Source organism: Leuresthes tenuis, unplaced genomic scaffold, assembly GCF_036924035.1.
Source record: "Leuresthes tenuis unplaced genomic scaffold, fLeuTen1.0.hap1 SCAF_23, whole genome shotgun sequence".
Lineage (NCBI taxonomy): Eukaryota > Metazoa > Chordata > Actinopteri > Atheriniformes > Atherinopsidae > Leuresthes > Leuresthes tenuis.
The window spans coordinates 21,970,428-21,997,148 of NW_027325377.1; the positions used below are offsets into that span (position 1 = coordinate 21,970,428).

A 26,721-nucleotide genomic window follows, 5' to 3' on the forward strand; every position below is an offset into this window, starting at 1 on the left:
AACGGTACTCATTTCAGCTTTATATTTTCACTGGAAACGATCATTACAGATGCATCTGGTCAAAATGAAGCAGAATTTCTACAGCTTACAAAATGTGGAACTCCGCTTGCACGGGACAAGCACAGAGGATGTTTTTGCTTTTTCTCCAGCTGTACAAAAATATCACATCAGACACCAATGATCATGAGCTGCTCGAACAGAAACATTCACCAGATACCTGCAGTCATATACAAAAACATTCATCGGAAAGTGGGTGACGTTCCTCACAATTCAAAAGCTGCATCTTCGATTTACAAATAACACTGATCCACCTTCAATCATTTAATAAAAGTTTAAGTATATAAGACCATTATTTTTACAGCAAGTGTTACTTTGTTTTCATGGGAAATCCATTTTCTATCCAATCCAATCCACCACAACCCAACATGCAACTTTATCAGAGGTTCAACATTCACCACAGTCGGACCGGATAATGACAACAGTGTGCTGATTTAGTGGTTGACTAACCAGGAATCATCCTCTTTAACTGCAGCTCCCAGAAACACTTTTACAAATATTGAGATATTTCTACTATCCCCAATATTCATATCAATATTTCATCGTAGAAATGTTGAATGAAGATCCGTGTGTCATGACAAAGAGCCTTTAAAAACAAAAATGGAACGGGAAGGTTACAAAGAAGAGGTTGATTTCTCCACAAAACTTCATTTTTAGCTGCAACAATCTGTAACTACAAAAAAAGTAATTCTGGTGGGCCTTTTCCAAAAAACACTTTGAAACATATGAGAAGGTGGCCAAGAATTCAAATCAATAAACCAATACAATCCAATGCAAGACGAGGGGATCTTTCCATATCTTCTAAGGAGTTTGTTGACTTTAACGTGTAAAGGCATGGAAAGAGGCAACACGCTGCAAAAAAAGGACAAAAAACAGGTCAGCTTTTCAGCATAGTTAGAGAGTTAACTGTACACAGCGAGTACCCAGATAAAGCACGTGTATCTGCAGTTTTACAAAGTCCACCCAGCAGGTTATCACTAAACTGATCAAAGCTGTTTGGCCATCTCACAGACTGATCAATAAAGCCTCAACGTGGGAAGCACTTACGAATACTTGGGAAAAATACAAAGACAACTGATTATGTACAACTCATTCACTGTTAGTGCTTCCACACAAAGTTAGTTGCTGCAGCAGGTGGGAGCACTGCTCTGCTGCAAGGCAAATCAAAATGCTTTCAGTTACTTGTGCGCTATCAGCGACTCAACATGAGTGGGTGGGGCACTGATCAGACAAACCGAGGGGGCTTTGGCTTCTTGTTTTGCAACAGGAAAAAAAAAAAGGTCCAGAACTTTCTTTTCCTCTAAACATTCAAGGTTTAATCATATAGTTCCGGATTAGTGATGGCAGGTGAAAATAAATACACAGGATTGGGAGTTTAATTGTGGATTTTCACTTTCAGCTTTAAGTCTGCTCCATGAGCACTTGCTCATCTTTATCTAAGACATATTCAAAAGGCGGTCGACTCAAAGGAGTCGCTATGCTGCAATTGCAGCACAGTGGACAACTGAGCTACCACAGAGGGAAATGGTACCTCGCTTGAGTAAGTGAATGCATTTTGACCCAGTTCTGACTTGACATATCACAACCCAGATAATCACACTGAGGCTGGACCAATCGGCCTTGGAAGATAAAGACAGTTAAGAATATAGCTATAGTCTTGAACACTGGAAGAAGCATGAAAAAGGATGGAACCGTAGACTAGCAGGAAAGTTGGGCTCTTTCTATGAAAGTAAAAATAGGGCCTGGTTTCACAAAAAAAAAAAAATCAACCTTTGTTATTTAACAAACATCAGATCTATAGCACAAGATGTAGAGTAGACTTTAGCAGGGTTCAGAGGACATGCTGGTGACTCTCTGGCCCATTATCTCTGCAAAGGACAGGGCTGGGGGAAGCTCTACCTGTGATCAAGACCTGACAAAGTCGATGAGAACAAGGGGAAAACTATGGGACTCGACTGCAAACCTGATGTCCAAAAAAAGTTGGGAAGTTTTCTGAAATGTAATAAAAACTTAAATCAGTGATTTGTTCACCTATGCAAACCTTTAAAAAAAGCAGCAACAACCCCCCCAAAAAGCTTGCATTGACAAATATTTACTTACTTTTAAGTTATACTCTGTAATACTATGGAAACAGAGTAAGAACTGATGCAAAAATCTATCTACTCTTGCCGAATAAATGACCTCATGGCTGTTAGGTGAGTCTCCTCCTCATAATGCATCATACATTCTCAGTAGGAGACGGATCTGAACTACAGGCAGCCCCGTCAAATACACAACACACTACGGCTCCTCCATAGTTTCAGGTTTCATTTGTGGATGCAGCGGCAGACTGCACAGAGGTAAAAGGATTTTTCAGGGTCCACTCGAGCCCATGTGGCCATCCTGATCAGTTGCATCAGTTGACAAGGCTGCGCACGGCCAACAGTTGCTTCCTTCTTTGGCTTCACAAATCTTTTTCACAATATCGTGCTTCATAGATATTGATAGAGCAAAGTTCTTTGATGTCTTTGATTGAGAAAGTTTTTTTTTTTTTTTTGGACCATGATAATGATTCTCAGCCAAAGGCTCGGGTGGGTTGAAGCTAAAGTTTTACTGCATTTAGGAAAATCTCCCAACTTTCCACTTTCTGCCTAAAGAGTTTGCAGTGATCTTTGAGTGTCTTCTCCTTCCAAACAGTTTGTAGTACAGAATTCAGACAGAATTGTCTGATGCGTTTGAAAACCTCTAGAAAATGCTACGTACTGACACGTTGATTTCAGCCTTTTTGACAGATAACATACTTTTTCACAGCTACGATTACATTTTGGAACACTGGAAATTCCTCTCAAATTAACCACTCATTGTTGTTAGCTGACAAAGCAGCTGAATGAAAATGACATGAACAGTAGCAGCTGCCAAAAGTTCCAATTTGGCTTTGTGAGCGTATTAATGGGCATTCATTTGCTACCGAACAAATTCTTGAATATTTTGAGAAACCAGGCCAATCTCATCCTTACTGTTAAATACAGTCCAAGGTAGGAGGGACACATACACCTACAAATACAACTATTAATAAATACAAAAATAATAACAGATATGTACACAATCAACTGTAATAATACTTTCAACATTTCTTCAAAATGTCATAGAAATTTCTTTTTTTTCCACTGAAAAAGTCTCCGTAGCTCAAACCTCAGTTAGACAAACATTATTTAAGAATGATAAATTATCATACAAAAAAAGCAATCCAACACCATAGTAATAAATCTGTTTTGGATGCTAGTCCAGGAGTCTGTGTTTCTCGCAACATCTGAACCAAAACAAGGAAAAACACAAACCAATCTCAATAAAGTCAGACTTCATCCTATATTGACATACAATGCATTGACGCGGCATCGTTGGTAACACAAATGCTTTCTTCTTCTCTCGTGTGAACAGGTCTTTTGTGTGGCACCGCTGCAGACGGCCGTGGAATCGGCGAAGAAGGAAGCGAGTGGAACTGCAGTAAGTGCACTTTGAACACAGGCATGCTGGGATGGACAGGGACTATGGGGGAGTCTGTAAATAGAGAAATGGACAAAGCTGTTTGGTATACAAAGAAACAAAGTAAGAGGCTAAAACAGAGGAGGAAGCTGGATAAAACCCAGCCAAACCTGCTGTTATCTCTCCCCTCTTTGACCCAGACAAAAAGGCTAAATGAGGAGAGAGCCAGAGAAAGGGTGTTGGGGGCAGTGAGGTGGAGTCCTACAGTAGTCGTGTCAGTAGGTCCTTGAACCATCAATCACTGGAAAACAATCACAGGCGTCTTTCTTTGCCAGCAGATTGGAAACAAACTCTAGTAGTCTCCACAAAATTCAACAGTGGCGGAGTTATCAACAATGCCTGGTACACTTGAGGCAAATTCCCTTTTCAGAGGAGAGTCTTTTTGAAATCTTGCTCTGTAAAGACCACAAGCACAGTGAAGCAGAGTAGCTTTCGTACAAAAGGATCCATAATGAGGGACAGGGAGTGGAAGTAACTGCCAGCCAACTGTGGGCAAAAACTTCAGAGGCCTGATGTCACACTGGGTGAACTGAACGGTCATTGGATAAAAAGGGGTGACATCGGTGAGATGAAGCAGTCTGATTGGTGCTGTCACTGGAAGAGTGGTGAGGTCAAAGGTCACAAACGGTGGTGGCCTGCACAGCTGCCCAACATTCTGCCCATAAAACAGGTTTCTGTCAGTGATGCAACTTGGCCTGCAGACACAAAACACACATTTATTGAATGGCTTTCATTTCTTGCCTGTGAACCAAAAGTGAGCAGTAATTTGAGCACTTTAAGCTTTATATTGGTGTGCAGTCATTACTTCTAACGATGAATAATCTAATGAGAACAAGATAATGTTTAGCTGAGGATATATCTACTTATCTTGGTGAGCATCATGCTAAGTTTTGCCACCAATGATTTGCAGCTGACTTAAAAGGGAATGCAATTTGTCTTGTAAGCATCAGTTGAATTTTTTTTACTTGAACGATGAATGAAAAGTCCGTTTCTGACACCTACCTGTCTCGGGGACTCAGGCCCCGAAGCCAGTATCCCTGCGCTTTCGTTTCCTTTCCCAAAGAGACTGTCTAACCCGCTGGACTTGCTCAGCTTGCTGGCCTTCCCTTTATAAGAGCTGGGACTCCTCCTCTTCCTCCCTTCTGCTCCTCCCCCATACGCTAAGGGTCCTGTGGGGGGAGCCATAAGCTGATGTATGGCTGTGGCTGGTTCCCTGGGTGAGTGGGGTACACTGCTGGTGCCGAGTTCACGACTAATGAGAAGCAGAAAAGGAGGAAAAATACTGTCATCAGTGGTGGATGGTAAAACAGTGTGATCTATTTGGGTTAGTGAATGATTCATTACAAAAGATCTTACAGTGCGGCACAATCTTAATTAAGCCATCACAATATTTGCTCTGCTTCTTTATACTCTGCTCTGCTTTGAATTAATCATCCTCTCATGTGTGTATTGCTTTATTGTAGACCTGGCAGCAATCACATTTTCCCTTGTAATAATTAAAGAATTAAAGAAAATATTCATTTAATCCTATTACATTGAGGTATTGCCAAAACTTTTGGGTAAAAAAAATCCTGAATACAAATATCAAAGTTGCAGTTTAAACAGGTAAAGAGCCTGCACTCATCAATTAAGTTTCAATTGATGTCTAAACCTTAACAGCCCTGGACCAACCTGTTCTGTGAGTTGTGGCTTTGGGACCCATCAGGTCTGGACAGCCAGTCGTTTGCGCTGCTAAAAATCCCACTATCCCCGCGACTAGGTCCCTTTTTCCTGGCTGGGGAGGCGGGCGTAACCCCAGCGCCTTGTAACGCTGGATGAAAGCTGCTGCCGTTCCTCTTGTGATTCTCCACAATCGGAAACGAGGAAGAAGACGAAAGGGAGGACGTAGAGTGGGAAGAGTTTTTTCTTTTCTTAGGTCCCACTACAGCATCCTCCGTGTCTTTGGATGGGCGACTGGCTTTATGCGTGCTGTTACGAGCTTTTCCCAGGGCAAAAACCTGGGCACTGGGCTGAGGAGACTCTCTCACATTGAACATCCCGGTTGTGGATGCAGACTGAGGAAACATGGCGGTGTAGGAGAGGGAGTTGGAAGGGGACGTGAGGAGAGGGGAGGTTACAATGGTGGGAGAAGGAGTCTGCTGTGAAGTAGCAGAGGTACCAGATGGGGAGAGGGAGGGGAGGCTCTCAGCAGCCAGAGGCACTTTCCTGAAACATGGAAGAGAGGATATTTCAATGGAGAGGCCAAGGTAGACTCAAACAAACCACAACTTTTCATTAATTATGGACTTTCAAATGATTTTCCAAGTCTGATTTGATCAGCCTCCTTCACTCATCTCCTGTTGCTGCTCCTTTTATCAGCGATTCTACAATTTTACATACAAGTAGATTTATTACACTTCTTTTTTGGCATTTCTGTTCTTTTCTATGCTGATTTTTGCTTTATATCCTTGTGCGATTACATTGTCACAATATAAACTGACATGTCTAATCTTTAAAGAAAATGGTGGAGACCACGAAGCAGGTTGGACAGCACACAAGTTCCTCTCACACAACTGCCACATCACCTGCTAACAGCGACAGTAAATCTCACGTTGCTCATCCATAAAATCTCCCACCTGTTGGAGGTGTTTCCGGGTTGGATTCCAAACAGAATTTCACAGAATCCGCCCATCGCTTAAAGATCACAGATGTTTAGTTGATGCCACGTGTGTTGTGTGTTTTCGCACAGATTTTTTTATTTCATGTGTATGCTGATGTGCACTCGCCTCCACATCTGTGAGTTGAGGTGTTTCTCTACCATGTTCTGGAGCGCCAGTCGCATCCTGTCCCATCGCCTGTCAAACACATAGTATCCCCGTCCCATGAGCCTGCTGCTGTATACGCAAAACTGGAGGGAGATATAAGAGCAAACGTTTTTTAAAGAAAGAATAACACCAAAAAAAGAGTGAGAAGTAGAGTTCATACAAAAGGAAAAAATGAAAGATTATGAAGGAAAAGACAGAAGGTATGTAGAAACATTTCAAATTAAAAGTGAGTGAGCGATATATGATGTGAGGTGATACATGTACTACAAGCTATGCTGAGACCTTTAAAACAAACAGACCTGTCCCATATACCCATGCCTGACACAGTGAACAGCTGAAACCATGATTAACTGAAAATATACAGTCTGAAAATGTTGAAAACCAGAAATTGTTGATTGTCCTCAGCTGGGGTTAAAAAAACCAGCACAATCTCTGCAGATTTGTTAGCTTTTGAATGTATGGTTGGTAGAGTTATGCTTTGCCGTGGCCAGAGACAGATGAGCTGTTTCGAATTTGTTTTGCTATAGTTTAATATTTCATAGACAAACAAATGAGAACAGGATAAATCCTGAATTCTACAGACCTTTCTTTTTGGACTAAAAACAATTGATAAGACCTATACCAGAGAATGAGATATAAAAACAGATCCCACTGGTTAAAAGTGGCAGATATTGCCTACAATTTGTATGAATATGAACTAAAAGTAACTATTTACATGTCTGTTAGTGGTCATTGTATTTACCCCTAAAGGCTGTGGGTGACAAGTGGAATAGTGCAAGGCAGGGGTGTCAGTGTCATCAGGAGTCTCTGCATCTCCATCATCACTGGAAAGTCGACCGTTGTCCCCTGCTGCTGTCATCCAGCTGTGGGGAGTCGGTTCCGGGTTTTGGCCTTGAGCAGGAGCTGCTGGGAGATGAGGACTGGGAGTGGAGGTGGAAGAGGAAGAGGAGCTGCCCAGAACTCTGCAGTGGATATATTAAACAGAAAGATGTACGAAAAACATAAGTATTAAAAGTCGGTGAAAGGGTAAAAAAGCTGAATTCTGCAGAATTAAAGAAAGGATTATGATGGCAAGGAAATAGAAAGGAAGAGAGCTCTTCATGAACATAACTTCTTAAGTCATCTGTGCTTTACAGTCCACTTAGTATAATTCCAAATGTCACATCCCAAATAACTTCCGTTGTTAAACAGAGGATGACCGGCTCAAAAGAAAATAGGAAATGAGTTCTAACAACTCTCTCACAAAGGCAGACTTTATCATATTATATCATGATTGTCTCCCTGTTCCAGCAGTCGGTGTGTACAGCGTCCCCTGGTGGAAAAATACAGAGAGACAAGCTAAGCCTCTAATAAGGAAAAATGACTGGATAATTGTAAAAACTAGTAATCAATTAAAGAAACTCCCTAAGTCTTGTTACTTGAATTTTGCCCAAAAATATATTCAACTTAAAAATGAAAATACCTTCAATTTCATAGAGAGATACACAAACTACAAAAATAAACGCTGGAAAAGGGTTGTGGAAAAATCTTTTAAAAGTCTCCTCGAACTTGGGTTTTTTGTGCAACTGGATCACATTTTCCATGTGCAGGCGAGACTGTCCCACCTAGGTATGTGTGCATTTGCCAGCCGTAGCTTCAGTGAAGACAGGGGTCGTCCATTGGGGCACTGCGACTTGCTGGGACACGCCGTCTCAAAAGATGCGATGCTCTGGCCACAGGCTTCCTTCCCTCCCTGCACTCCATCCTTGTTCTTCTCTTTTTCTTTCAAAGCCTCCCTCTCCTTTGCCTGTCCCTTGTGTTCAGCCAGCAGGATGTCGAAATGTTTCTTTCGGCCAGGAACAGCTCGGCGGTGGGTTAAGGAATGAGTCTGTCATAGAGGGGGGAAAAAAAGAAGAGAAGTTATTTCATATTTCTTCTTCTGCGATAGGTTTTAAGTAGGTGGAAACATTCTTCACCAACATGTCTAAATATTACCAGTCACCTTACAGGCACCTTGGAAGGTAACCAGCCATCAAATATTTAGTTTTCCAACAGTTATTCACTAAATGTGATAAAGAGAGGCTGCTGAATCACTGGTTTAAACAGGTGCAGCTTCAGGGGAGAACATTTGTCTCCTGAGTTCTTTCAAAGGAAGTACTGAAAGTCAGGGCCTCTTCAAACTGCCTGGAAGGTGTCGTATATCATGATCCAATCAATCCTGATTGCTGAATAAGAATGTGACAGGTCACCAATTTAAAGCTGAGGCAAAAGTAAGGGCAACGTCTTCATGTTCATCAACACTTCGTTTCAGCTAGGTGAAGGACGACACCAAGAGCAGAGTGTGACACTTTGTTGATGACACCAGAGAGGTAGGTTTAAGTTTTCTGACAGCTTGAGTTTGAAGAATTGGTAAGGAAAAAAGAAAAGAAAAGCACAGGAAATTTTGTTTTACCAGAAAACTGACAGAAATACAGCGCTTTAGCAGGATTCTACTTACACTTCAGTCTAAAAATAATTGTGAGTTCATGATAGTGCTTTAGTTCTGTTAAGTAAATTCCAAAAATATCTGTTTATCGTAACTACAGGAGTGCTGCAGAGGGCTTTTATGCAGTAATGCACACAGAGATTATGTTAAAAATAAGGCTGTCATGATTAATCACATGCCTCTGAGGGATTCAGCAGAGCACAACCTGGCTGCAGCTCAGAAATGCACGTTAACAATGACAATAAGATTATACATAATCGGCTGCTGGGTGTCTATGTAGGCCTTGGTTCCAGGACAACTGTTGTGCAAAGGTTGTACTCCATGTTCAAGATCTCAGAAGTAGAAAGTCAGATCTGCTCGATGATAACTTACAATAATGTTTCTCTGTCCTTTCTCATGACTGTAGAGTTGTTCCTGATGGTAAAAGCAAGAACTCAGCTATGAGCCAGGCTACAGAGTGGCTTGGTGTCACAGTTTCCAGAGAGATTCCAGTAGTCACCAAATAAGTAACACAGTAGTGTTGATGCCACTGCTTTCACCATCCCCTGCCCTGCAGAACCCATCATATCTTGGCAGGATTAATGCTGTTGGTTTTAGCGTGTACTTTGCTTTCAATGTGACGGGCTCCATGTAATCTGGTGATCGGAGTCTAAAACCTTTTTTTTGTCATGATTTGTATGGAAAACAATGCTGTCGTGCTTTACCACAGTCAGATGTCATGGGCTGTGGATCAGGAATTTAATCCCAGTGCACGTTCACTAAAAAAATAACTTAACTGTATTAAAGTGAGAATACCTAAACATACTATTAACACATTATTTCTGACGTTCTCTTTTAAAACTCTCTGAGGGCTGCGGCACACATCTCTAAGAAGAGCAGTGAACCTTTTATTTCATATCCCTCACTTTAAGCTTGATGTAAAGCACTCTATATTGCTGTTTTGTATGAAATGCACTATACAAATAAACTTCTTCAAATCAGATGACATATTATTCATAACAATACAGAGGTCATGGCCATTTTGAGTCATGGCCAACCGGACTTGATCGGTCCTCGTAACCTGCGTTTCCTACTGATGCCACATTACCTGAACGGCACGGCAGCCATGGGCTAATTTGGCTCCTGATCAGCTATCCAGAGTATTCTGATAAATAAATAACAATTATCTCACTTGATGTAGGTCAAATATTACAAAAAGGGTGAATATTGCGCAAAATCTTCCATATTGTGTGAAAGAGGTTACATTTGCATAACTATTGACTAAGAGTGGCGTTATAAATTTGTCTGTTGAAGATAAACCTAAGTGAGTATTCCCTTCAAGTAAAAAGTAAAATATTATCCTGCAAATCAATATAGTATGAGATATCTGAGGAAGTCACGTGCCACATGACTATTTCATGTAAGGTTTCAGTCCAATCTCACTCTATACAGCACTGTTTGATTTATTCTTCCAGAAATTGATGGTTCAGACAGAATCATCACTGCTGCACCGCTGAATTTTCCTATAAAAAGGTAATCTCTCCTCACAGATGCTGCTTCTGCTTGGTCACCTCCTAACAGGTTAAATCACCACCAAAGATCTGCTTGATATTTGCCCAAAATTTCCTACAGGGAGACACCTGATACAGGCACTGATATGAGTGTCCACAGCAGTAACCTCCATCTCTGAATTCACCTTTTTGTTTTAACATGGCCTTGAACTTATAAAGATGTCATGCTGCATGTTCACATCAAATAAGACAGTAGGCACGGTTAATATTTTGTCTACTTTCTCCAACCACTCCCCCATCTCAACCCCTTAAAAAATACATGAATACAGCAGCTTGATGGATCTTTAATAACTTAATAACCAGTCTGTTTGAAAAGATTAGCAAAGCTTGGTAGAGCTAATTAGAAGGCAGTAATAGAGTATTACAGCTAAAAGATGTTGTAGCCCCATCCAACATCTATAATTACCTCATCAAGTGAAGTGTGGGGCCTGTAATGCTTCATTTAGCACTGCTACCCAGCAATAACAGAGAAATTGGAAGTGCAGACATATCGGAGAGGAAGATAGAGAGACAGATAGGATCATAGCTCATGTTAGAGTCTCTCAGTAGTGATGTTAGTGGACCCTTCAATAGCATTACTCTCATAAACAAACAAAGCTGCTTTCCCAGTCAGGCAGCTGTAAACGGGAAGCTGGAGGAAGGGTCACAGACTATTGCTGTCTCCACAGAAATTACACTGAGATGGAGGGGGTGGGGCGTGATTGTGCATTTGTGCATTTGTGTTACCTTGCAGGTGAGGGATCGCGTGCAGGGGCGTTTGGTCTCAGGGTCCTGCACTCCACAGTGCTTGTCAGGATCAAACACTCTCCCTGTGAGACATATGCACACAAACACACGTCAGACAGAAAGGCCATGGGTAATTTCCTTCTTCCTTCCTTCAAATATGAAAACTCATTTGATGGGAGTGGTAGCACTGCAGCACCACGAGTGAATCAATTTGCCTCTTTTGAGAGGGCAGTTTACTAATTTCTGTTTCATACATATTATGACCATACACATAAACCTTTATCTGCTCTGATAAAATATGTGATATTATCAGAAATGTTTCAAGTGTTGAAACAATGATCTGGCACTTATACTCAGTGCTTTCATCTGTGTGCAAAAAGCTTCAGTACACTGTCTGACACATACCGAACAGAACTAACATCTCGCAATTCAGGGTGCTGTTTAGGCACCTTGGAAGCCAGGTAATGTGGTCAGAGGTCTTGCGGAGACCAAAGCAGAGGTAAAATATCAGATTTAGAGAGAAAAAAGACAACAGTGGATTTAATGCCTGTACTTTGGGGCGGTCATGACAGCCATGACACTGAAACCCTGGAAGTTCAGAACTGTTTCTCTTTGGGAAAAGGCAATAAGGATTTCTTTCAAACAATTTTACCTTTTATCATTTAAACCATCTATAACGAGCAAAACAATCTTTTTTTGGGCGAAATTTTAATTAATTTTAATGTACTATATGTACGAAAACAACAACAAAGACACCGACTTCTCTTTTTGAACAGAACCATTTTGTTGTTCCTGGAATAAAATTTTACATCCAGAGTCAATTTTACTGGAGTCACAAAAGCATTTAAAGCTGAACTTTTTCAACCACAAACAAAAGCAGTGCCAGCCAATGCAAGGAAACAGACCTTTGTTCCTCCACACAAGCAAGCAAGCCAAACACAAGCAGTCAGCAGGCTTTCTTGAACAGTGTGACTGTCAGAGGGCTGTAATCTTGTGCTGGCCTGTCTCATAATCCCTGTAATCTTTCTGTGTTTGCAGTATCAGACAGCAGGTCCAGCGTTTGCAACAAGAGCAACAACTGCGCACTGAGACAAAAACAAAGTCACATGCTCACTCACACGGTTCACACATAAGGAGGACGATGGGGGAGCACAGACTGAGAGGAGAGGAAACCAAACAACGCAAACAGCAGAAGCACAAGTGAAGTGACAAACGAGGTGATGATGCACAGACAGAAAGAGCCAAAGAAGAAGGAGGAGACGGAAGAAAAACCCCACAGCTGAGTATGAGAGCACGAAGAGGTCGAGGGTGGAGGTGGAGCAGGCGAGGTGAAGAAAAAATGTGGAGACGCAGGAGGAGGGGAAAAGAAATCTCTCAAGACAAACTGCTTTTTGGCAGCAAGAACTTGTGAATTACAGACTTTAAATCAGAAGCACAGAGAGACAAAAACAACGTTCTACAAGTGTCTTAAATCTTTTAAAACATCTTCAACTCTTTCACGTCGAGATTAGCACAAAGATAACTGAAGTGAATTGATTTAAATTTAAAAGAGACACACTGAAGGTAGAGTGAAAAAGACAGCTGGGTTAGATGGACAAAAAGAGTGATAAAGAGCAGTGAGGAAAGAGAAAATGAGACAGAAAGGAATCAAAATATAAGCCCCCCCACTGCCCTCTGTGCAGCCAAACATTCAGACTGGAAGTTCTCCAAAACTGAGAAGGAACCGTGCCCTTCTCTCTGAGGGAGCATACGTGCGTGCAAGATTTTTACGTAAAGCTTCAGGGAGGAATATATCAAGCTGAACTCTTCCACCGGTGGGATCAGAAACTATAGGAATCCTTTTAGTAACCAACGAGTTGCAGGATTAAGATCCTAAACCAGAAAATGAAGTCATGAAAATGATTACATCTGCTGTAGCACGGTAAAATACGCACACAAAGACTCGAAGCCAGATTTGAAATGGACAAAAATGTTTTCTGACCTGAGAGTCTTTTGTGCGACCTGGTGGAAGTCTTAGTCCCATTCTGTTGCTTCTTCTCCATAGGTGACAACGATGACAATGCTGGTGGAGCAACGGATCGATGAGAGGGCGAGGACTTCCGATCCAGCGGGGAGGGAGACGTTGTCGAAGACGCCCGCCTGTCCAGCGGGGAGCGCGCTGGGCTGGGCCGCCTATCAAGAGAGGATGGAGGCGTGATGGAGAGCGGCGTGGACGGGCCGCTGCTGCCACGGCCGTTGGCGAGCTTCTCGCTTGAGCGCTGGGAGGCTGGGGGGGTGAGGGAAGAAGGTTTGAGGGGGGAAGGGGAGGAAGAGGTGAGGCGCACATGCGACGCTGAGTCGGCTCGGCTGAGGCAGGGCATCTTTTCCAGGCTTACCACTGGCAGTGATACACTGGAGAAAAGCAAGGAGTGAGGAAAAGAAGTATCAATACGCTGCAAACTGGAGGCAGCAAAAGCAGAACGAAGCATTTAATCAGACTCTAATCAGACACGAAAATACTCGTAAGCACGAATGTGATCCAATCAAAGAGGAAAGTGTGCACACACCATGTCTTGTTCCGTGCCCCCTTCGGTGGATAGACAGCTAGTGGTGCCTTGCTGAAGCGGGAGTGAGGGTAATCTTTGGGGACCCTGAAGGCCAGCGTGTCCCCAGGGCTGGGAGCCACAGCGGGGGCCACTGCAGGTGCTTTGGGCTTCATGGGAACCAAGGGGCTCCTGGAGGGGACCGGGGAACTATGTCGCTTCTCTAAAACAGATAAAGAAAAGCAGATAAGACAAAAACAGAGACAAAACCGTACGAGTGAGGTCAAGCAGGCGACACACCGACATCACAATCAAAGGATCATAACCATGCATTGCCAGTGGTTCTGGGTACTTTTTTCTGTGATCTGTGAGTGTTGTGCTATTAACGCCAACTTGGTTTTAACAGCTTTTTGTTTCAGTTCAGTTTTTTTAAAAACAGTACTTTTGTGCCATATGTTGTAACAAAGAGAGAAAATCTGTACCACAACGTCTCCACGAAAACATGTTCCCAAATCAATTTCATCCACTTTTTTTCTAATTGGCAACTCGCCCGTTACTATCTGAAAAGCCCTTGACTGATGAACTGTGTGTGAAGTTCACACAGAAGCCAACTGTTTTTTTCTTTAAACACCTTTTTGACCCAGATCTGACAAAAACGCATAAATGGAATGTGCTGAGAGACAGAAGGAAATGCACAGGGAGGTAAATCACAAGGCTGTCGGTGGGAAAACGTAGGAGAGGAGAGGAGAGGAGCTTACACTTACGGTTTTTGCTATGCATGTCTTTGTGGGACCAGGGTGGGTAAGGGTTTTTGGGGGATGTGGTCCAGGACTGTCTCTCTCTGTGTCTGTCTCACAGGGAAACTATATCCCAGCTACCTGAATGAAAACAGAGGGGTGAACACCTCGTAAACTCACAGAAATGAGGTGGGGAAAGAACACTGAACACACACTAAAACCATCTTCTAGGTAGCTGAGAACAGAATGTACATATTAGGTTTCATGTATATGTAAGGATGCTCTGAGCTCATATCTTCTTTAAGCTGCTGCACAGGTAACAAGCCAACATCTGTAAGATGGGCCGATGAAAAGCAGTTGTTGGTTTTTGGATGAGATTCACCCTGGGTGTTGACTGCTTTTCCTACCAGATGATAAAAATAGAAAAGGGCAGGAAGCTGTACAACTAACAGAAACCTGCCTACAGTGAAGCTCAGGTAGAATTAACAAGCAACAGAGTTTAAAAGATACAAAAATTGTACATATATATATAGCCATCTTACAGTTTACTTTTAGTAAGAGCTTTCTAAATAGTAAAAAAAATCTTCACTCACTCTTTTAAAGTTAGATGGGAAGAGTGATGACATTCTCATGGGTGTGCAGTAAATATGGAGCTGGTTAAGCTAGCACAAGAAAGGGAAATGCCCATAACCCCTCGCATTAATGTTTTAGAGGTGCAGGTCAGTGGATTCTGGTGCCTTCAGACTGAGTCGGGTCAGCTGTTTCCCTTCACTGACAATCTTATTGCCAAGCTTGGCATTTCTTGCTGTAGCTGTAGATTCATATTTTATGTGCAGACAGCGCTGATGTAATGGTTTACCCATCAAGCAGCAGGAGGCTTTGTATACGAGTGTTATTAACAGCAGGACAGTACAACAGCAGGGCTGAGTCTAACCTGCACAGTGTGTTTGCTTTGAGGGCATGGGTGTAATGTGTAAGTGTGCAGCAGGTGACTGGACAAGAGCATGCACAGCGTGTCCACAAGCGTCTGGCTTGGCTAATCAAAACAGCGCTGGCATGTGTGAGGGTAAAATCCCTTGTACTGCGAGTAAGTGCATCCGTGTTTAAGATCTAAGCTGTAAGTGCAGCAGTATGGATGCATAGCAGACAGCAGAGTGTGAAAGGGATATAGATAAACATTAGGATTACTTTGTGAGAGCATAATTTGCATGTGTGGTTGTTTGTGCAACAGGTGTGCAAAGAAACCGGTGAAAAAACAACACCAGGGAGAAAGAAGGCTGTATTCAGAAAAGCCTGATCAAAGTCCGGAGTCACATCCAAAGGTATGCGGTACACATTTAATCTCTCATTCATTCACACAGTGGACTCAGGTCATTTTAGTCAACTCAAGTGTGAAGTTCAAGGACAAAACAGAAGGTGAACGTTGAAGCTGCCAGGATTATTTATCGATTTCAGCAAGCGTTTGTGTTTTTGATCAAGCCGGGAATAAGATGAACAGTAAAGCCGAGGAGCTATTATTTCAGGGACCCTGTGGTTATTTGGCCAAATCCTTAAAAAGAATAAAGTACTTGCTAGTTCAACTCAAGCAGCTATTTAACTTCATGGCAAACTGACATATATTTTTTCTTTTAATTTCATGCTCACTTTTATTGAATAACATTGCAAATCATTTTAAGAGGAGCTTTCTAATGTCCTCGGGTAAAAATTAACCATTTGGGAACAGTCATCTTGCAAAATGGACCAAATAAACTTTATTTTTCTTCCCATTGTGTAAATATACCTAAACAATAATACAATTAAAACATATGTTACGTGCAGGAAACTTAATTCTCATGATAATGAATAAACCACTGCATAGCTTAGGAATCTGAATGTGCAGCAAGACATAAAGTATAAACACTTTATTTTTTGTCAGAGCAGTCTCAGATTTATTATATTTTGTTGTAGAACTCAACCAGGGAATCAACAGCCAGCAGGAAACCAACCATACTGATTTACAACACATGGACAAATGCCCAGGCAAGGTCACTAAGCCACTCGACCACAAGGGCACTCTATGTACAACACTCTCCTGCCTGCCTGTTGTTATGGCAATGCCAAGAGCCCAGCAGGCTGCTGATTGGCCTCTGACTCATCGTGTGGGTGGAGTCAGTCGAGTGATGAGGAAGCAGAGGCACTCAGAGCTCAGCTGAGTTTGTTTACATTGAGAGACAACAGAGAATAAGAGAGGAAGAGAGAAACTGACATGAAAAATGAGAAGCACATCTGAGAAGTCATAGTCACGCAAGTCTGTAGTTGTGTTTGGTCGAGTACAAAGTGAAAACACTGCAACTATGGTGGTATACAAAGCACAAATGTATCCAAAGAAGGCACATTGCATGACACAGATAAGCCTTTTCAAATAGTTCCAAAGGTTGCTTTAAGGGCATATTAAAGGATTAATAAAATAAAGGTAACATTTACATTTAGTGAGACACTAGATATGAATAATCTGCAGACATTTGCAGAGAAATCTAAATAGTGGAGAAAGCAATGTTCATAATGTAATGTTCATTACTTTTCGTTAATATGTCAGAATCCAGCGTTTGAGGAGATCCTATTCAAATCGCTCATGAACTAGAAAATCCTTTTATTACTTAATAAAAAATATAAATACAATCATCCTTTCATTTTGATGTTAGGAATTTCAAAAGTTCTATACGGCAGGCTAAGAAAGACAGATAATAACCGTACTTATTGCACTTCTTTGCACACTGAAAGCTTAACTCGTCATTCACTCATTTACACACACACACAAACTTAGACACCAATGGCTGGAAAAAGCCACCCAACTTGTGGTTAGTGAACAACTTCCCACCCAAGTCACAGCCACACCTTTGAGCAAACCTCTCTGCATAAGCTCTCGCAGTAGGTAGATGAAATTAGCTGCCAGAGTAACAGCAAAACTCTGTTTGAGAAGCATCCGCCACGTTTGTAGTACACTAAATACCACGACTCTTGGGTTGATAAACTGAAATCAAACCGCAGCTCCTAGCGCTGTGCTCCTCTGGACAGAGATATCTGATATTGTTCTTGCAGTAAAAGAAGTGTTAAGTGAGCATCGCCAGTAAATGAAACTAAACAAACTTCTGGAGCTGGAGGCAAATATCTTCAACAGCTGCCGTGTGAACTGTATCGCCGCTCAGTCGCACACACTTTCGCAAATACAACAAACTCTAAACACAGAAGCACAGACAGCCCTGGCACATCAGAGCTCAACTGATCCACAACTACACTGAGAAGTTGAGAGGCAAGCAAAGGGAGGCGGACGCTCCCCACCGAGGGCAACAACATGACCCTTTCATCATGCTCATGACTTCACACACAGCAGGCCACAAGCAGGAGGGAGGTGGTTAGCAAATAAAGACGTAGTAGATGAAAACTGCAAGAAGGAACTGAATTATCTAAACATACTGTGGAGGCCTCATTTATTCAAACACACCTTAAAAAAGCGAAGCTCACTTTCTCTAGTTTCTGGGATCAAAAGTGCCCAAGAAATGCTGTCTGAAATACATTATACTGACAAGATTAACCCTTATACAATTCATGTTTAATTTCATTTTCACAGATAGCTTTAAAAGTAATACACTCTTACTTCTTCCTGCTAGTGAAAGTGTCCTTTTAACCTCTTGATTGGGCCATTAAAATCTTTGAGTTTAACTGCACAAGCATTGAAAAGTATTTCTTTGCACTTTTTCTTCTTTGAAAGCTCACTGGAGAGGGTGCGCTGTTAACTCTGCCAGCAAGAAGGATTAAGTTTATATCCCACTGGGGCACTTACGCTAAGAATATACGTGCTTCTCTGACTCTAAGGAGATTTAAATAAACAAATCCACTAAATGGAGCATGTCTCTGATGTACAAAATACAGTATATCTTTACCTGAGAACAGAGAATGTGGCATCTAGTTGTTAGTTATGATCACTCCCTTCGTCTAACACAGCAAAATGAGCAGCAAACTAAGCATGTGTAACTAGGAGCCACTGACCCCTGAGGCAGCCAACCCCCTTCTCCTCCCACTGTGTGGATGTATTTCTGTATTTGCAAAGCCTTAGAGCTGTTCTGATGTACAGGTCAAGCATGAAAGCTAATCCCTCGATGGAAGCACACAAAAACAAATACAAGGCTGCAGCAATTAATCAAAATGCGAGTCGGGGTCACAACATTTAAACTAGAATTCCCAGCAGGAAACAGTGGCGCTACGTTTGCGAGGATCCCTCAGTGCTACGATGGAAATGTGCAACAATAGGAGGAAATCCATAAAACATCATAAAACTATCTTGACAAGGTGAGTTTCTAAAGGCAATCCACTCAACAGAGGTCAGGAGAAGACTTTTGCATGCTTGGGCATATAATGCTTCAAATGAAAGAATGCAATAATTTATAGTGACTGAATTAAATAAGTATGACTTCAAGGCCGCAGCATTTTTTTAAAATCATCATGCATATAAAGTATATGATGCAATATGACTTGCTGGTCAACTCCAGTGTTTGATTGTTATCTAATTATAGGCTGGGGATCGCTTTGTCTTACAGGAAACTCTTGGGATATTCCCTTTCCTGACTGTGTGTGTATGTGTGAACATTAGCATGCTTCAGACCTGTTGTCACCTGACTGAGCAGAAACTCTGCCAACATGAGTAGGGGGAGGGCCTGCAGGGGGCAGGAGCAGAGACAAAACAACAGTGGCTGCTGAGAGTTTAGTGCGTGCATGTGTGTGTGCATGTATCACAATACCACTGAACTCTTTCAGCTGAGAAACTGAAAGTGAGGAAGGGTTTGTATGCCTCTCTCCGCATTGAGAGAAAGTGTGTTTGTGTGTTCATTACCGTGACCAAGTGCCCCCACCCCACCACGCACTCAGCTCAAACAGGCGACCCAGGCCCACCACTGGCAGCCAGCAGAAGAAAGAAGCAGCTCACGGGCAGCTGCGAGCATGCTCAGTGGAGCCACAACCAAAAAAAACAAACAAGTGGGAGATGGACAGAGGAGAGGGCCAGAGAGAGCTGCTGTGATTTCAGCGACAGATCAATAACTGCATGCTTTCCGTAGACTGCATTTCAAAAGGATGGATTTGCATCCATCCTTGAGCAAATTTGATGCTTTCATTACACAACACTGTGTTCCACCTTGTACGCGCATCTAATGATAATGGCTGAGCAAAATGTCAAATATATCATTAAGGTTAATAGCTGAAGATTACAGTCTCCACAGCAACCAGTCACATTTTCTTAAATATACTGGAAGCCCTATACTGGAAAGATGCACATGCTGTTTGAGAGTGCATTCGTTTTTAGATAACCTCTAAACAGGGGAAGTGGCACATTCGCCTGTTTACCTCTACTTTTTATTCAATACATAACTTTGACAAATCCATCTCAAAGCGCATCAGGAGGGAATACCACCCTGCTTTATAAAGCACCATCTTAAGAGAAGAGATGTTCATAAATGGACTGGTCTATTTGTTGCATAAAACGCTTGTGTGCAAGGCTACACCTGTAAATTATTTAGTGTTTATCAGCTTTCATCAGCCTGCTGAGTATTAAAGGGCAAAAACGCGTGGCGTTTGTGTAAATGACAACTTTCACGAGGTTGTGGTTTAAATGGCACGGCAGTGATGAATATGACAGGCTTCATGTGTTTGTGAATACAGACGTGTTTTTCCTCAGCGCGATCAATAGAGACACCCCCAGTGTTCTGTTTGTGTATCTTAGTGGAGTGTGTGATTACGCCCTGAGGCTTTTGTGTGGGACTTTGCCTTGAAAGACCTATGCGTGTATCTCTTACCATAGTGTGTGAGGATGCCCTGAGGAGTGACCACCTTACTGCAGACACGGCAGACAACAAGACAAAAATCCTCCAATGCTGGGAAAGGGCTGTAGACGAGCATCTCTGAAAGACACAAAGAGCAGATGCCATATTTTACTTCAGAAGTACAATCACTCTGAAACAAACACAGAATTGTAATTTTCTCCCATTCCTCCAACATGTTCTCATCCTATGCAACAAGAGAAGTTCACTGACCTGACCTGCAGCTGCATTAAACACGTGACATATGCAGACAGAGCAGATGTGCACCTGTAGCAGACGTGCGTCGCAGGCCAGACGATGAGCTCTCTTTACGGGATTATTTTCAGCAGTCAGTTTTTGTAATCAGTGTTTTTCCCAGTGTTGGTGTAGTATGGGTAATTAAACATCTGTAAGGGATAATGTTACTAGGCAACCACCAGTTGGTAGTGCGAAATAAATGATGACAGAGACCCCAAAGATGGGGTCCGGTGTGATACAAACCGACTACATGACTATCCATTTCATGACTACTGACATGAAATGGATTTAAAATGGCTTTCCAGACTAGCTTTACAGTTGTGCATTTCACCAGTTTAGTAATCAAACTAATCGCATGGGATTTAAAAGTAACAGACTCCAGCTACACTCAGAAACGTAACCGATGCACCCTGCACATTTCAAACTGTTTTAACAACAGCTGCGGTAAATTGCTGGTGAGAATTTGCCCTGTTTCTAGTATTAAGGAGAATCTGCCATTTAGTCTCCTCTCAGCTATTATCGAAGCATGCGAGCATGTGAAGGAACACAATTATAATACAAATGTTTAAAGCCAGATTAAAAACAGATCATTTTTATTTTTAACTAATATTCTTATCAACAAAGGATCAGTTAAATCGGTAAATTCCCTACCTCCTAAGCAAGAAGCCCCAAAGCCTCACATTTCTCAAACTAAATATGAACAAAGTAATTTTTTTTTTTTTTGCTTGAATAAACCATAAACAACAAAAAAAGGCTGCAGAATTGTTTTTTCATTTAGACTAATCACCTGACATAGAATCAATACTCAGACAGCTTTAAAACTGTAACAGCAGTGAAATAAGGCTGGCAGGGTGTTTATCTGCTGCGTCATCATCATCATGAGCAAAACCAACAATTTACCACACACATAGTGTGCTCCCATAACTAAGGGAAGAAAAAAAAACAGGAGGCTGAAATACAATCACCCAGACACCCACCCAGTCAACAAGAACTGATCATTGAATTAAATATTGAGGAAAACAAGTATATTCATTGGAAAGCAGTTATTATCTCTTCAGGCTAATCTGTGAGAACATAAGAAAAAAAGCTCCACTGGCAGAAATAGCTGCACTTATTAGCACAGGACTTCAGCCTCAGTGAGAGGAAGTGGCATGTGCAAGGTATGTGTTTGAGTAAGCATGCGAGGGTAAACAAAAAAAAATAAAATGTGTGGGTGTTTGAGTGTCCGTGTCATCGCGACCTTGCATTGCCTCAGAGTTTGCTGTCATATGTATGAGAAGGAAGCAGACAGTCGTGAATGTGTCTGTGTGAGGAAGAGGATGCTGCTGGGTCATTATATTACAGGCTGCATGCATGCAACATGTGTGTGATGCTGATCATGACACTCCAGAGCGTGTGACTTAGAGTGCCAACTGTGTTTACATACAGTAAAAGGTCAGAAGAAGTTTCATTCGATTCAGTCTTTAGGTGTGTGCTCATACTGGGGCTGTTAGGACTATTACCGTTGGAAATATTCAATGAAAGCAGCTATTCTAATACTGCTAAATGCTTACTGTAAGTAAATACTTTAAAGTAATGACGCTGAATAAAACCTTGAGTACAGCAGCACTAATAAAAACATACAAATTCAGCCACATGAGAATACAACAGCTAGTTAAGAGGTCAGAATTACTGGGTTATCTTTGTACTGTGAGCAGTTAAAAATACACACTAGAATGAGTGCTCACAGGTTAGATCTGCACTGTAAGTGGTTTCTGTTTGAAATCAGGGTCACCACACTGCGTCTTTTCTCATTTGCACAGCAAATTAGCCGATTTCCTTATTACGACAATGCCACCAAGGTCCCGGAAAAGTAAAAACTACAACGTCACTTTCTTGCAATGGCAAATTCTAGAGAGTGCTGGACATAAAGGAACACGAGCACTAGTTATGAAAAAAAAAACTAAAGAGAGCAATTTCCTCTGCATCAGCCAAGTCAAATGCAAACTAAGAGCATATTTCAGCTGCCTGAACTGTGTGTGTGTGTACCTCAAGCCAGCAGCCAGAGCTGCCAAATGACTGACAGGCCAGAAAATGAGCTACAAAAACATTCAGCGACTGTAGAATAGGCAAAAAACAACAATCCATTACTGGACATTGAGTAAGTTTAGATAAAGTGCATGACTTCCCATTGGTTAATTAGTGTTTGAAAAGAAAACTAAACCAACTTGCTGCCAACGGAGCTGTTTGAAAGCACAACTGTTACTCTCGAAATTGCAGGATTGGTCGACTAACATCGAAACTATCAACTTTGCCTTCAACATGAGGACCTGTCCAAAGTCAAGTTGTAGTTTGAACAGGCCCGCTAGAAAGTGATTTGTGCATTACCAAAATGTCTGCTAGAGAAAACAAGCTGACTCGCAGTTGGCAGCTTATGTTTCAGAGTCCAGCCAACACACACATGCACACAATTATTTGGTCCTTTTCAGAAAAGTAAAGCTGTGAAGACGAAACATCACGTGGAGTGTAACCGACCTGCTGTGGGGTGGTGATATAGTCATCATTTTAAATGTTTTAAACGTGTCCCTTTAACATTACATGAACAAAAGCTCCCCACTGTATAAAGTTTCAGGTTTCTCCATGAAATATGTTCAGGGTCAGAATCATCTGACGCTCAGCCAAAGACTTTGGCTTAATATAAAAGTCAGGTTGTAAAAATCAGCTACTACCAGGGAAACTAATACATGAAGCTACTTATAAAGAAAAAAAGGAAAGAACGGTGTTACTAATAGCTCACAGATGATCGAGGAACAAGCAACGGTCCAACAACGAGGATGAGGAAATGGATGTCAAACAGATATAAAGAAAAGTCAGAAAGAGTCCTCTCTGAAAGCAGCAGTGTTTAGATTTGCTTGTTTCTTTATTCAAAATGACCCGTCACATTCTTTTTGGCTGAACTAATGGAAAATTTCAACAACCAGTTTTCCTTTTTTTATTGTTAAGAGACTGTTTGATCACAAAAATGCGAAAAAAAAATCACAGTTATTTACAGTCGCAGGGCAGCAAAGTGCCTCCTAAAGTCTATTGCATTTTTTATTCAACACGCAGCAAATAGATTTGACTTTTAATTCTAACTTGCACTGTAGGGTTTTTGATGTAAACCAGACTATTTTTCTTTCTGCATTTTTAAAAACACAATCTGGATTAGACTGTGTGTCTTATTTGGAATCCTTGTTACTTTACCACATCTGGAAAATGTACAAAAACTTCACTAACAGACTGTATTTTTTGCATTCTGGGGTTATAGATGGATAACATGAGTCATTTCTGCTGCAATCATTTAAATGCAACCAGTAGAGCTTTGTTTACCTGATGACTAATTTTTGGTCTACTAGGCAATAGAGACTTTCCAAACCCTCAACTGAAAGGTACATGTCTTGGAAACGGTACTGTACTGTAGTATAGAAGCCTGCAAACTATGCTCTGCTCATTGGACCACATTCACACTTCAAGCACATTTAGTATAGGACACACAGAGAGGCGAGTTCAAAGTGTAAAAGAAGACCAATGTACACTTAGGGAACAACTAAAGCACTGCAGTAAGAGCATGATAGTTTAGGTGAATTCTATTTGTACTAGAGAGCATAGCAGGCCATTAAAATAGCAGCATTAGAGCACTGTCTACATCTAGCGGGATGATGACAGTGGCTGGCAGTCTATTCAGGCAGAGATTCTGCTGGTTGTTATCATCTATGATATGTGCATGTGTGAGAGTGAGAAAGTCATAGCTACCAATCATGACCTGCATCGCACATCAATTACTGACAAACTGGCGTCACCACACACCAATACGCGTGCGCACTGGTGAGCCTCAAGTAAACACGGGTAACAATCAACGATGGATTCGCTGGACGTGAATTTACAGATAAAACGCTTCACTCCTTGTGTGTTTGCGAGTGTCTGTGTGCGCAGGTCAGGCTCAACAGGCCTCAGTGTTATGTTGCCAACCGATCGGCAGTTCTGGAAACACCACTCCAGTCTGGCTCTGACAGAGGAAGATGAGGCATGCGAGTGAGCGTGGGCGGCGGGGAGAAAGAGGGGGGGGGGTGTTGGTATTTGACCAGTAAGAGTGAGAAGAGATTCCCCGGCTCTACGTGTGCGTCATTGTGCTCCTACGGGGGCAACAGCTCTCTCAAACTTTCAGGGATGACTCAAGTGTGTTAAACTGCAGTGCGCTCTCCTGTGGGTATTTATACACGGCGAGGTGTGGAGGAACTCCTCTGGCTTTGTCTCTAAGGGTGCGGGGGGGGCCCACCCGCTGCTTAGGGGCACCCCCAAAAGCACTTGCGAAAAAGCCCCAATGCAAAAGTTGACATGAGCCCATTTAGAAGAATTTATGAGTCAGTATATAGTAATCAAGATGAAGAAAAATGTTTTGTTTTAAAATGGTAGTGAAATCCTGCCATTTACTGCTTTAAAAAAAAAAAAATAGGCACAAAAACATAGCAAGCAAGGTATGAAGGCGTGCCCTTTGATAAATCCAGACATTTCGGCTTCAATAATTACTATGTAGTGAAATAAGTCAACAGCATAATGATCTCAGCTCAGGACTGTTGCAACTTGATCCGTACAGGAGAAAACTGTTTTACTCATAAAGCAGCAACGAAAAAAAGTGTAATCTAAGTGTTATCCATCAAACACACCGTCTAAAAAGGGCCATCTGTTTCTCCTTTCATCCGAGGTGTCTTATATGGGACACAAAACTAATGAAAAGACAGGTCAGCCCATTAATCAGGACAACTACTTGCAATTTTGAGATAAATGGCATCTGCTGATTATTTGACAAAGCCTGGGAGGATCATAGGTTCCTGTTTGAACAGTGGGAGAAAATGTGTCTTTACGATTTCAAAGCATGTATTAGTCTAGTGGACCCCCCAAAACAAAAATATGGGCTCTTACAGTTCAGCAATGTTGTGTTTAGCTTTTTATTATCGTTTAATATATATATAATTAAAAGGGGACGGGGGTTTGGAACTATAACAACATAATCTCAGCATTAAAAATCACCCAATGGTTGCCCTGCTCCAAACATAATCAGCATCATCAGGTAGCCCTTCCCCAAACCATGCAGGTAATTAAACGGCAGAAAATATAACACATATCTCTCTACCTGGTTAGTTATTTCAAGTTGTTTCCCAAATTACAAACTTAAGTTTGACTGACAAAACTGTAGCTTATTTATCAGCAGTGCTGCCCGGTAAGGGGGCTTTTCTCAGAGAAGAGGTTAAAATGGAGCTGCTGTGCATGTGTGAAAAAACAATAACAAACCGTCACCGTGCAGTACGTGACAGCGTAGATCCTCTGCTTGTACAACTTCCTTACCTTCTTTGCCGAGCTTCACGGCTTCACCGGGGCAGCAAAGCTCTCTGTCGCTGTTTTCCGAGGACGAGACCGCGTCTGGGTGCACAAAACAGCCGCTTACAAACACACACGGGCATTCACAACAAACTTTGCGGCCACGCGTGGAGCCCTGCTGGCTATCTGGTTAGCATTAGCTTGCGCTAGCGCCTCTCTGGGCTGGCTTACTAAATCAAGTGGAGCTGTCAGAGCTAACAAACTTACAGCTGGACAGTTGAGGATACCATTACTGAACGCGTCTGAGGTTCAAACCCTGCACTGGAAAGCCAAGCCGCGCTCACCCGCACGAGCACAGACTGTCAAAGCCACATATTGATACTGCATTTTGAACTAATATTTTGACAGTTAGTTTGCTGCGCTTTGACAGACCCTGCATGGTGGAGGAGCTTACTCAACTCAATCACAGACAGTTGGACCACGCACTTCATGACAGTTTGCCAGCAAAAACAACAACGCTGCCGGCGTGCGAACTTACTGTCAGCAAAACGTAATTTAGCCGCACTGACGAAGGAAGACCAAGGCTCGCAGAGGAAGGTATCCGGACTTGGTATTTGGCGATCCAGTGTCGCCATTGCTCTTCCTTCTTGTTGCTTTGCTGAGAGCCGTTTTCCTCTCTCTCCTTCGCACGCAGCAGGCGAAAAACGAAAGAACGAGATATGTTGACGTCACGCTCGGCGGGCTTCGGCTTCGGTCGGCATCAGCCGGAGGGTTGAGAGGTTGAGAGACATATAGGTATTCAGGGGTTCAAAAGTTCAGTGTGTAACCGTGGAATCACAGGGGAGCCACAGTAAATGGCAAATGCAGGAAAATTTTGCATGATCAATAGAAAAAGAAGAAGAGGAAATATATTACTAAT

The 26,721-nt window shown here is 42.0% G+C and overlaps 1 protein-coding gene across 5 annotated transcripts; it reads right to left on the reverse strand.

Annotated features, from left to right (window-relative positions):
- On the reverse strand, positions 1–26,500 carry atxn7l1 (ataxin 7-like 1). Of its 5 annotated transcripts, XR_011909936.1 has the most exons (13): positions 26,341–26,500; positions 25,830–25,904; positions 20,208–20,312; positions 13,670–13,868; positions 13,105–13,514; positions 11,124–11,206; positions 7,988–8,250; positions 7,126–7,345; positions 6,345–6,466; positions 5,251–5,784; positions 4,582–4,831; positions 994–4,274; positions 1–714 (listed from the first exon to the last, which is right to left on the reverse strand). XR_011909936.1 is itself a non-coding variant. In XM_072377087.1 (12 exons), the coding sequence occupies exons 1-12, from the start codon at positions 26,435–26,437 to the stop codon at positions 4,257–4,259; spliced, it is 2,376 nt and encodes a 791-aa protein (XP_072233188.1). In that variant the 5' UTR covers positions 26,438–26,500; the 3' UTR covers positions 1–4,256. The 5 variants fall into 5 exon arrangements, 4 of the variants coding, with proteins under 4 accessions (XP_072233188.1, XP_072233190.1, XP_072233189.1 ...); XM_072377087.1 differs by having other exon boundaries at positions 1–4,274; XM_072377089.1 differs by having other exon boundaries at positions 1–4,274; positions 26,372–26,440.
- Between the last annotated feature and the right edge of the window lie 221 nt (positions 26,501–26,721).

Excerpts from the sequence above, each read along its gene's own strand:
- atxn7l1 (XM_072377087.1), bottom strand. The coding sequence starts at position 26,437 with ATGGCGACACTGGATCGCCAAATACCAAGTCCGGATACCTTCCTCTGC. Across the intron at positions 25,905-26,340 it reads TAAATTACGTTTTGCTGACA|ACGCGGTCTCGTCCTCGGAA; the intron begins GTAAGTTCGCAC and ends TTGTGCACCCAG. Across the intron at positions 13,869-20,207 it reads GGGCATCCTCACACACTATG|AGAAGCGACATAGTTCCCCG; the intron begins GTAAGAGATACA and ends TATCTGTTTTAG.